The 11572-nt window shown below is 40.4% G+C and overlaps 1 protein-coding gene across 2 annotated transcripts in view; it reads right to left on the bottom strand.

The window, feature by feature from the left end:
* Nucleotides 1-3538: 3538 nt before the first annotated feature.
* ZNF391 (zinc finger protein 391) overlaps nt 3539-11572 on the bottom strand; it is a 10548-nt gene continuing 2514 nt past the window's right edge. The window contains exons 2-3 of one of the 2 annotated variants that reach the window (XM_010834024.1): nt 8066-8173; nt 3539-7319 (exon numbers count right to left, since the gene is read on the bottom strand). In XM_010834024.1, the coding sequence (XP_010832326.1) occupies nt 6164-7240 (1077 nt within the window). In that variant the 5' untranslated portion in view covers nt 7241-7319; nt 8066-8173 and the 3' untranslated portion in view covers nt 3539-6163. Of the gene's footprint in view, nt 7320-8065; nt 8177-11572 lie in introns of both variants that reach the window. The other variant, XM_010834023.1, reaches the window with a different exon arrangement.

The raw sequence follows: 11572 nt of genomic DNA, 5'->3' as shown, positions 1-11572 counted from the left end.
CGGGTCATGGTGGAGAGATCTGACAGAATGTGGTCCACTGGAGAAGGGAATGGCAAACCACTTCAGTATTCTTGCCTTGAGAACCCCATGAACAGTATGAAAAGGCAAAATGATAGGATACTGAAAGAGGAACTCCCCAGGTCAGTAGGTGCCCAATATGCTACAGGAGATCAGTGGAGAAATAATTCCAGAAAGAATGAAGGGATGGAGCCAAAGCAAAAAGAATACCCAGCTGTGGATGTGACGGTGATAGAAACAAGGTCTGATGCTGTAAAGAGCAATATTGCATAGGAACATGGAATGTCAGGTCCATGAGTCAAGGCAAACTGGAAGTGGTCAAACAGGAGATGGCAAGAGTAAATGTCGACATTCTAGGAATCAGCGAACTAAAATGGACTGGAATGGGTGAATTTAACTCAGATGACCATTATATCTACTACTGTGGGCAGGAATCCCTCAGAAGAAATGGAGTGGCCATCATGGTCAACAAAAGAGTCTGAAATGCAGTACTTGGATGCAATCTCAAAAATGACAGAATGATCTCTGTTCATTTCCAAGGCAAACCATTCAATATCACAGTAATCCAAGTCTATGCCCCAACCAGTAATGCTGAAGAAGCTGAAGTTGAATGGTTCTATGAAGACCTACAAGACCTTTTAGAACTAACACCCAAAAAAGATGTCCTTTTCATTATAGGGGACTGGAATGCAAAAGTAGGAAATCAAGAAACACCTGGGGTAACAGGCAAATTTGGCCTTGGAATATGGAATGAAGCAGGGCAAAGGCTAATAGAGTTTTGCCAAGAAAATGCACTGGTCATAGCAAACACCCTCTTCCAACAACACAAGAGAAGACTCTATACATGGACATCACCAGATAGTCAACACCGAAATCAGACTGATTATATTCTTTGCAGCCAAAGATGGAGAAGTCTATACAGTCAGCAAAAACAAGACCAGGAGCTGACTGTGGCTCAGACCATGAACTCCTTATTGCCAAATTCAGACTTAAACTGAAGAAAGTAGGGAAAAACACTAGACCATTCAGGTATGACCTAAATCAAATCCCTTATGATTATACAGTGGAAGTGAGAAATAGATTTAAGGGCCTAGATCTGATAGATAAAGTGCCTGATGAACTATGGAATGAGGTTCGTGACATTGTACAGGAGACAGGGATCAAGACCATCCCCATGGAAAAGAAATGCAAAAAAGCAAAATGGCTGCCTGGGGAGGCCTTACAAATAGCTGTGAAAAGAAGAGAAGCGAAAAGCAAAGGAGAAAAGGAAAGATATAAACATCTGAATGCAGAACTCCAAAGAATAGCAAGAAGAGATAAGAAAGCCTTCTTCAGCGATCAATGCAAAGAAATAGAGGAAAACAACAGAATGGGAAAGACTAGAGATCTCTTCAAGAAAATCAGAGATACCAAAGGAACATTTCATGAAAAGATGGGCTCGATAAAGGACAGAAATGGTATGGACCTAACAGAAGCAGAAGATATTAAGAAGAGATGGCAAGAATACACAGAAGAACTGTACAAAAAAGATCTTCATGACCCAGATAATCATGATGGTGTGATCACTCACCTAGAGCCTGACATCCTGGAATGTGAAGTCAAGTGGGCCTTAGAAAGCATCACTATGAACAAAGCTAGTGGAGGTGATTGAATTCCAGTTGAGCTATTTCAAATCCTGAAAGATGATGCTGTGAAAGTGCTGCACTCAGTATGCCAGCAAATTTGGAAAACTGTGTAGTGGCCACAGGACTGGAAGAGGTCAGTTTTCATTCCAATCCCAAAGAAAGGCAATGCCAAAGAATACTCAAACTACCTCACAGTTGTACTCATCTCACACGCTAGTAAAGTAATGCTCAAAATTCTCCAAGCCAGGCTCCAGCAATATGTGAACCGAGAACTTCCTGATGTTCAAGCTGGTTTTAGAAAAGGCAGAGGAACCAGAGATCAAATTGCCAACATCCGCTGGATCATAGAAAAAGCAAGAGAGTTCCAGAAAAACATCTATTTCTGCTTTATTGACTATGCCAAAGCCTTTGACTGTGTGGATCACAATAAACTGTGGACAATTCTGAAAGAGATGGGAATACCAGACCACCTGATCTGCCTCTTGAGAAATCTGTATGCAGGTCAGGAAGCAACAGTTAGAACTGGACATGGAACAACAGACTGGTTCCAAATAGGAAAAGGAGTTCGTCAAGGCTGTATATTGTCACCCTGCTTATTTAACTTATATGCAGAGTACATCATGAGAAACGCTGGACTGGAAGAAACACAAGCTGGAATCAAGATTGCCGAGAGAAATATCAAGAACCTCAGATATACAGATGACACCACCCTTATGGCAGAAAGTGAAGAGGAACTCAAAAGCCTCTTGAAAGTGAAAGTGGAGAGTGAAAAAGTTGGCCTAAAGCTCCACATTCAGAAAACAAAGATCATGGCATCTGGTCCCATCACTTCATGGCAAATAGATGGGGAAACAGTGGAAACAGTGTCAGACTTTATTTTTCTGGGCTCCAAAATCACTACAGATGGTGACTGCAGCCATGAAATTAAAAGACGCTTACTCCTTGGAAGGAAAGTTATGACCAACCTAGAGAGCATATTGAAAAGCAGAGACATTACTTTGCCAACAAAGGTCTGTCTAGTCAAGGCTATGGTTTTTCCTGTGGTCATGTATGGATGTGAGAGTTGGACTGTGAAGATGGCTGAGCGCCGAAGAATTGATGCTTTTGAACTGTGGTGTTGGAGAAGACTCTTGAGAGTCCCTTGGACTGCAAGGAGACCCAGCCAGTCCATTCTGAAGGAGATCAGCCCTGGGATTTCTTTGGAAGGAATGATGCTAAAGCTGAAACTCCAGCACTTTGGCCACCTCATTGGAAGAGTTGACTCATTGGAAAAGACTCTGATGCTGGGAGGGATTGGGGGCAGGAGGAGAAGGGGACGACAGAGGATGAGATGGCTGGATGGCATCACTGACTCGATGGACGTGAATCTGAGTGAACTCCGGGAGTTGGTGATGGACAGGGAGGCCTGGCATGCTGCAATTCATGGGGTTGCATAGAGTCGGACATGACTGAGCGACTGATCTGATATTCTTCCTGCCCATAACTAGTCACCAATTTCATAGGATTGTTCCTTTAAATCCACTTGTTTAGTCGCTAAAGTTGTATCTGAGTTTTTGCAAGCCCATGGACCATAGCCTGCCAGGTTCCTTCTGTCCATGGGATTCCCCAAGCAAGAATACTGGAGTGGATCGGCATTTCCTTCTCCAGGTTGGTCTTCCCAGCCCAGGAATGGAACCTGTGTCTCCTGCATTGCAGGTGGAATCTTTACCCTTGAGCCACCTGGAAAGCCCAAGAGGTCCAGTAGTGGGGTCAAACCCTGATCTTTGGGTAAGCTGTTTAACATTTGTAAATTTCAGTTTCTTCACCCCATAATATGTTAAGTAAAATGACTCAAATGTGTGAAAAGAGCTGTTCTGGCACCCAGTAATTACTTGATTATGCAGTATAATCTGTCCTCTGCTGCTTCTAACCCAACTCCACCCCAAGAAGAATCTTCATATTTGCCTTTATGAGACTTCCACTAAGAACTCAATATTTATTCACTGGGAAATACACTGTTTGCCAGGTGTTGTGAAGAACACATAATTTAATTTTTGTTATCAAAAGTGCACTGTATAATTACATGAAGGCCAATGGAGAAATAAATCTTAAATCTATCAGGCTTTCCTTGAAGAATGGACATTTTCTCCCCATCCAAATACAGTGTAAGCAAATGAGCACCTCATTTCACCTGAATGGTCACTTTGCATCTCTACCTGAATAACCATATTGCATACCACAATTTGTCATGATCTTGATCTTCTAGGCAACTTCTCCTTTCTCTAATGCTGATTTGTATTGTTTTCAGTTTTCTGTTGTATCATATCTTGTAAGCTGCCTTGAGTCATTTTTGATACACAGTAGAGTTAAAATAAAGTAGGTGACTATTGTCCAGGATGGCAGTCAGAAGAAATATCTTCTTATTTTTTATTGTGATCCTAGTTTTCCATTTCTGTGGAGTTACAGGTCCTTCAGGATTGAAATGAAAGACTACAGGCAGATATTAAGAAATAGAATGATAACTATTAGCATTTATTGAGCATTTATTATGTCAGGCACTGTTTTCATCACTTTATATGAATAAACCCACCTACTCCTTAAAACAGTGTCATGAAGTGGGAAGCTAAAAGGCCAACATCCTAGGAGCTCTGAAGGAGAGCCACTCCCAAGGCTCAATGTACATAATTAAAGATTAAACAAAAATGACCCAAAGATTCATGATGTTATCTCACCATTCAAAAGATTAAAGCAAATGGACCATTAAATTAAACCCTCTCAATTTAAGTTAAAACTAGAATTCATTTGGGTAGATGGGGCTTCAAGAGATTTAAGACAATTTCTAACTTCAAAAAATTTCATGGATTAAAAGCACTTGACAGAACCAGAGAACAGAATAAGAAAGTATGTAATACAGCAGAATGATGCAAACCATCACTGTAAAAGACTTCTAAGAAGGTGGGCAATTGAAAATATCGCAGTGAAGGCAGAATGTGAGCAGGGCTTTTATAAAAGATTTCTGGAGATGTTAATACAAGGAAGAAAGCAGGACATGTAAAAGAATGCCATGGAATAATCTGAAAGGAAGACAAGTGTGAAGAGAAAGGCTGTGGCAGAGACAAAGGGTAGGGCCACCCAGCTGTACTGGGGAGTAATGAAAATAAATAAATAGATCCAACTGTGGAAGGTCTTCAAGTTAAAGCAGTTTGAACTTTTTCCTGGGGATAATGGGAAACTAGATTCTTTCTGAGCTAAGTGATAGTTTAGTAAAACAGCTAGATAAAGACACAGAGATAAGAGCAGCAACAGTGTGTTCACTCTGGTAACCTAGGTCCAAACTACCAAGGAGTTGGCAGCAGCAGTGGGAACACAGAGAAAAAAGTCAACTATTAGGCCATTTCAAATAAACCCTAGCAGGCTGATTACCCATGATAGAGAGGAATCGGTAAGCAATAATTATGGGGCATTTAATGACCACTCAGCACTGTGGGATGTTTTGTAGGGATCTAAAACAAGATTTTTGTCTTTAAGAAGCTTACAATCTAATAGAATAACCATAAGTACTATAAGCCAATAAAATGAAATTATTCTGGCTCAACTCTTGCCCCAAAGTCACAGAGCTAATCACTGTTAATCAGAGAAGTGCTGGGAGGCAGAAAAATTTGTGGATCAGCACAGAATCATGGATCCCAGAGGCTCAAATTTTAAGGCATAAGAGTAGCCCAAAGTGCCAATTCTGCAAATGTGAAGTAGGAAAAGGACTGAGAGGTAGGCGCTGCATTTGTCCTCGATAGATCAGCTTTACAAGATTGGTAAGAGTCAGAACCAGAGGGTATACATTTATGAAGTGTGTAAACAAAAAATGTTTTTAATATAGGGCAGCATTTTTTTTTTAAAGATAATGTAGGAACTAAATATAAGATTTTTAGGACATTTTTGGTCAGGATAAGATAAAATAATACTAGGATTAATTAGGCACATTAGTAGAACTATGGGTTATACTTTGAGGAAAATATGGTGTAGCCAAAAAGGTAAGGGAGGAAGGAATAGAAAAACTGTCCTTTAAGTCCAGAGACTGAATTTGGCTTATTATTGTCATCCCCAAACTAATGGGTAGATTTTTGTTCTGAAGCCAGCTTCTCTTCTGCTACTAGAGTCAGCAAGCTTGAAAACATCCACACATAGGATTTCCTCTTTTAAGTAAAGGGGCTGATGTGGTTGGGAAAGAAAAGGGTTCACTGGTTGTTCAGGGACCAAAGCTCCATGGAAGAGATAAGGTGAAGGACTGAAAGGTGTAAGGTAGTAAGGTATATTCTAAGACTGGAGCCCTCCAAAATATTAGACTGAATATCTAAGGTTTTTAAAGTTCATCCCCGCCTTGTTGAAATGAATCTGATCACTTAGTTTCCATAAAGGAAGGAAGGCTAGCTTGAAACTGGCTTATAGCTAGTGGAAAAGGAAAATTCAAACAAGTATATATTTCTCTTCAGCTATAGGAGGTTATGCTATGTGCTCTTATGCCAAGATTAGTGAAAGCTCAGATATTACTCTTTAGTGTGAAGTTGCTGATGTCTAATAAGAGTTGAACTCTGACTGAAGGCTTTCTCACAGCTATTACACTTGAAAGGCTTCTCTCTGGTATGAGTTCTCTGGTGAATAATAAGGGAGGAGCTCCGACTAAAGCCCTTGCCACACACTCTACACTCATGGGGCTTTTCTCCAGTGTGGATTCTCTGATGTTCAGCAAGGGATGAGCTTCGACTGAATACTTTTCCACAGTCATTGCATTCATAGGGGTTCTCTCCAGAGTGTGTTCTCTGATGTTCAATAAGAGATGAGATCCAACTGTAAGCTTTTCCACATTCACTGCATTCATAGGGATTCTCTCCAGTGTGTATTCGTTGATGCTGAATTATAGTTGAACGGTCACTGAAGGCTTTCCCGCATTCATTACACTTGTAAGGTTTTTCTTGAGTATGAGTTCGCTGATGTTGACTAAGGTTAGTGCTTCGGCTAAAGGCTTTTCCACATTCACTACATTCATATGGTTTTTCTCCAGTATGGATCCTCTGATGTAGACTAAGGTGTGTACTCCGGCTAAAAGCTTTTCCACATTCAGGGCATTCATAAGGTTTCTCTCCAGTGTGAGTTCTTTGATGTTCAATAAGGTGTGTGCTTCGGCTAAAAGTTTTCCCACATTCATTGCATTCAAAAGGCTTTTCTCCACCATGAATTCTCCTGTGGACAGTGAGGTCTGATTCATAATTAAAGGCTTTACCACATTCATTGCATTTACAAGGCTTCCTTTGCAGAAAGAGTTTTTGGTGTTTAATTAAGTCTGAATTATCTTTGGAGTTTTTCCTAGATTTGGGGGACCTAGCTCCCTTTGGAATTCTCTGCCGTGTATTAAAATTTGAGCTTAGATTAAATTTACTGTATTCAGGGCCTTTCTCCTTAGTGAAAATCTCCTTGAGAGACACTGACACTTTTCTGATTGCTGTTTTCTCAAAAGAAGATTTCTTCTGTACAGGACATTTTGTCTGCCTTGATAATTGGCCCTCACTTTTACAGGCTTTTTCATCCATAGGATGCTGGGCAGTATTCCCTTGAAGACTTTCCATTGCTGACCCTGAAAACTCTAGTTCTTCCAAAACAGCCTGATTGGTGGTGATGCTTCAGTTCAGTTCAAATCTTCCCTATCTGAAAGACATTTAAAGTGCAAATGTCACCTGTCTCTAGTGTGGAGAACAAGGAAAATAAACCACCAAAAATAAAAGACAACTAATTCATGCACACTAGCAACTTTATATGGGGAGAAAATTTAAATGGACAATGAAAGAAAAGTGAATGAAGCCAGAAGAGATAACAGAGTTCTCACAGTGGATGCAAAGAGACATCAAGAAATACAAGTAGTGGACTGGGTAATATGTTCAGCCCCCCAAAATGAAAATGAGCAGACATACAATTGATGAGTAGAGAATAAGGGATTAGAAAGTAAAATGAACTATTAGCTATTTAGCCAGTTACTTATGGTAAATGAGAGAAAGGAAAGGGATGAGAAGAGTAAAGACTCTCAAATGTAGAAAGATAACCACCCTCCTAAAAGCAAAAAGTGAGAAGACTCTGTCAAGGTTGGATGCAACCATTTTATTGGCAATGAGAGAGAACAGAATTTCAGAAATGCTAATGATTATACCACTATCCCCACTGAACCCACCAACCCTTCTTCCAACTAGTTTAGGTACTCTTCTAAACAAGTCTATGACCCCAAATTTCAGAGGTTTAACAACACTTCCCAGGGATCTCATCTTAACAGATCTTAGAGTTCATTGAGGCCAACTTGCTCATTGGACAGGAAACACTGAGTACCTTAAGTCACCCAGCAAATTATAAGAGCTCATGTCTCCTAAATTTCAAATTGGTGGTCTTTTCATAATACTACTCACCTAAACAGATATTTTTGGTCAGTCCCCTCTTCAGTTCCCTGAAGATCCAGTATGTATAGTTGTTCTTCCTCCAACTTGGTGATCATGTCCAGTTCACATGCTGGGATTCTGCTGATGAGAAGTGATTTAACACAAGGCTATTGGTGCTGGAAACACAGGGCTATTGAGAGCTCAACATTAATGCTTTGATCTATAGAAAAGATAGTGTGAAATTTCACAAGGCTGTGGCAAGAAGCACTGGAGAAAATGTGTATCTGAAAATTCTGGGTTAAAATTGGTTCCAAAAGAAAGGCTATACACATACCCATCAGAATCACTTATGGAACTTGTTACTCTAGATACTGGGCATTACATCAGACCTAGAGAGTATGTAGTAAGTTCACATAACTTGACAAGTTGTATTGTCCAACATGAACCTTAGAAGAAACACTCTAGGTTGCCTGAAAAATGTGCTCACTGGGACCAGCCTTCCTACAAACATTCTTCTCAGACCTAGAGGATCTAAAACATAAACTCAGTCTCCCATAAGACAGGTGGTTTCTTTCTCCTGCTGGAAGGTCCAATTTCCAAGTATTAGGTAACTGCATTCCCAGATGACATCTTTAAAAAGCTGGTACCCCACATTCAGACTGTACCAAACAGTCTGTTTATCTTCCTACTCCCAAGGTTGTTCTTACATTTTCCTTATAAGAAGGAAGAACAGCAAGGCCTTCACTGAGAATACTGACCTACACTGAATATCTAACAGAGCATCCTGGCTCTAGCAGTAAAATGGGGAAGATATGGGAATCTGTGCCTATTCTTCTGAAAGCCCTTCTCCGAACTCTTGAGTTCCCCCCATTGAAGCTTTTTCCTTAACCCGTTCTCTTGTAAATTTATCCAGAGCCCTTGGGTATGACAGTAGGCAATAAACTGTATAATAGTTGCCCTAATGGTTCTGCTCACAGCACTATTTGAGATCCACTAGGTTAGGAGCATGTCTGGTTTCATAAGTCTTGCCTTTCTCAGAGACTGGGAACCTTCCAGATGTCAAGGTGAACCTTGGAAGATGTTCATCAAGAAGCCATCCATGGAGAACCTCAAGAGCAAATGATGATGCTGCTGTCTGTGTCCAGCTTTGCCAAGAACGTTCCTTTCAGCTGGAAACAGGGAATGCAAGACCCTACCACTGAGTTGATTGATAAGTCAGAATTTCTAATTTATTTAGAACCTTGGAATAAAATCCAGTTGCATACTTTATAGTGCTAATATTTCTTAGTAGCAATTTGCCTAACTGCTTAGGTTGGCTGGCCTACATTCTTGCAGCCCAGATCCTTAAGCTACTCTGCCATTATTCTGTTGGCAGTTTTGAGAATTTGTGAGGGTTTTTGTTTGTTTTGGTTGAAACATTGATTTCATGGTGTTATTAGAATCAGAATGATCTCTGTTCATTTCCAAGGCAAACCATTCAATATCACAGTAATCCAAGTCTATGCCCCAACCAGTAATGCTGAAGAAGCTGAAGTTGAATGGTTCTATGAAGACCTACAAGATCTTTTAGGACTAACACCCCAAAAGATGTCCTTTTCATTATAGGGGACAGGAATGCAAAAGTAGGAAGTCAAGAAACACCTGGGGTAACAGGAAAATTTGGCCTTGGAATATGGAATGAAGCAGGGCAAAGACTAATAGAGTTTTGCCAAGAAAATGCACTGGTCATAGCAAACAACTTCTTCCAACAACACAAGAGAAGACTCTACACATAGACATCACCAGATGGTCAACACCGAAAGCAGATTGATTATATTCTTTGCAGCCAAAGATGGAGAAGCTCTATACAGTCAGCAAAAATAAGACTGGGAGCTGACTGTGGCTCAGATCATGAACTCCTTATTGGCAAATTCAGACTGAAATTGAAGAAAGTAGGGAAGAACACTAGACCATTCAGGTATAACCTAAATCAAATCCCTTATGATTATACAGTGGAAGTGAGAAATAGATTTAAGGGACTAGATCTGATAGATAGAGTGCCTGATGAACTATGGATGGAGGTTCGTGACTTTGTACAGGAGATAGGAATCAAGACCATCCCCAAGAAAAAGAAATGCAAAAAAGCAAAATGGCTGTCTGGGGAGGCCTTACAAATAGCTGTGAAAAGGAGGGAAGCAAGAAGCAAAGGAGAAAAGGAAAGATATACCCATTTGAATGCAGAGTTCCAAAGAATAGCAAGGAGAGATAAGAAAGCTTTCCTCAGTGGCCAATGCAAAGAAATAGAGGAAAACAACAGAATGGGAAAGACTAGAGATCTCTTCAAGAAAATTAGAGATACCAAGGGAACATTTCATGCAAAGATGGGCTCGATAAAGGACAGAAATGGTAGGGACCTAACAGAAGCAGAAGATATTAAGAGGTGGCAAGAATATACAGAAGAACTGTACAAAAAAGATCTTCATGACCCAGGTAATCACAATGGTGTGATCACTCACCTAGAGCCAGACATCCTGGAATGAGAAGTCAAGTGGGCCTTAGGTAGAATCACTACTAACAAAACTAGTGCAGGGATGGAATTCCAGTTGAGCTATTCCAAATCCTGAAAGATGATGCTGTGAAAGTGCGGCACTCAATATGCGAGCAAATTTGGAAAACAGCAGTGGCCACAGAACTGGAAAAGGTCAGTTTTCATTCTAATACCAAAGAAAGGCAATGCCAAAGAATGCTCAAACTACCTCACAATTGTACTCATCTCACACACTAGTAAAGTAATGCTCAAAATTCTCCAAGCCAGCCTTCAGCAATACATGAACCATGAACTTCCAGATGTTCAAGCTGGATTTAGAAAAGGCAGAGGAACCAGAGATCAAATTGCCAACATTTGCTGTTCATGGAAAAAGGAAGAGAGTTCCAGAAAAACATCTATTTCTGCTTTATTGACTATGCCAAAGCCTTTGACTGTGTGGATCACAATAAACTGTGGAAAATTCTGAAAGAGATGGGAATACCAGACTACTTGACCTGCCTCTTGAGAAACCTGTATGCAGGTCAGGAAGCAACAGTTAGAACTGGACATGGAACAACAAACTGGTTCCAAACAGGAAAAGGAGTATGTCAAGGCTGTATATTGTCACCCTGCTTATTTAACTTATATGCAGAGTACATCATGAGAAATGCTGGACTGGAAGAAGCACAAGCTAGAATCAAGATTGCCGGGAGAAATATCAATAACCTCAGATATGCAGATGACACCACCCTTATGGCAGAAAGTGAAGAGGAACTCAAAAGCCTCTTGATGAAAGTGAAAGAGGAGAGTGGAAAAGTTGGCTTAAAGCTCAACATTCAGAAAACGAAGATCATGGCATCTGGTCCCATCACTTCATGGCAAATAGATGGGGAAACAATGGAAACAGTGAGAAACTATTTTTTGGGGCTCCAAAATCACTGCAGATCGTGACTGCAGCCATGAAATTAAAAGACACTTACTCCTTGGAAGGAAAGTTATGACCAACCTAGATAGCTGTTCAAAAGCAGAGA

Source organism: Bison bison, unplaced genomic scaffold (genome assembly GCF_000754665.1).
Source record: "Bison bison bison isolate TAMUID 2011002044 unplaced genomic scaffold, Bison_UMD1.0 scf7180017863991, whole genome shotgun sequence".
Classification (NCBI taxonomy): Eukaryota; Metazoa; Chordata; class Mammalia; order Artiodactyla; family Bovidae; genus Bison; species Bison bison.
This window is presented reverse-complemented; position numbering and strand designations above follow the sequence as displayed.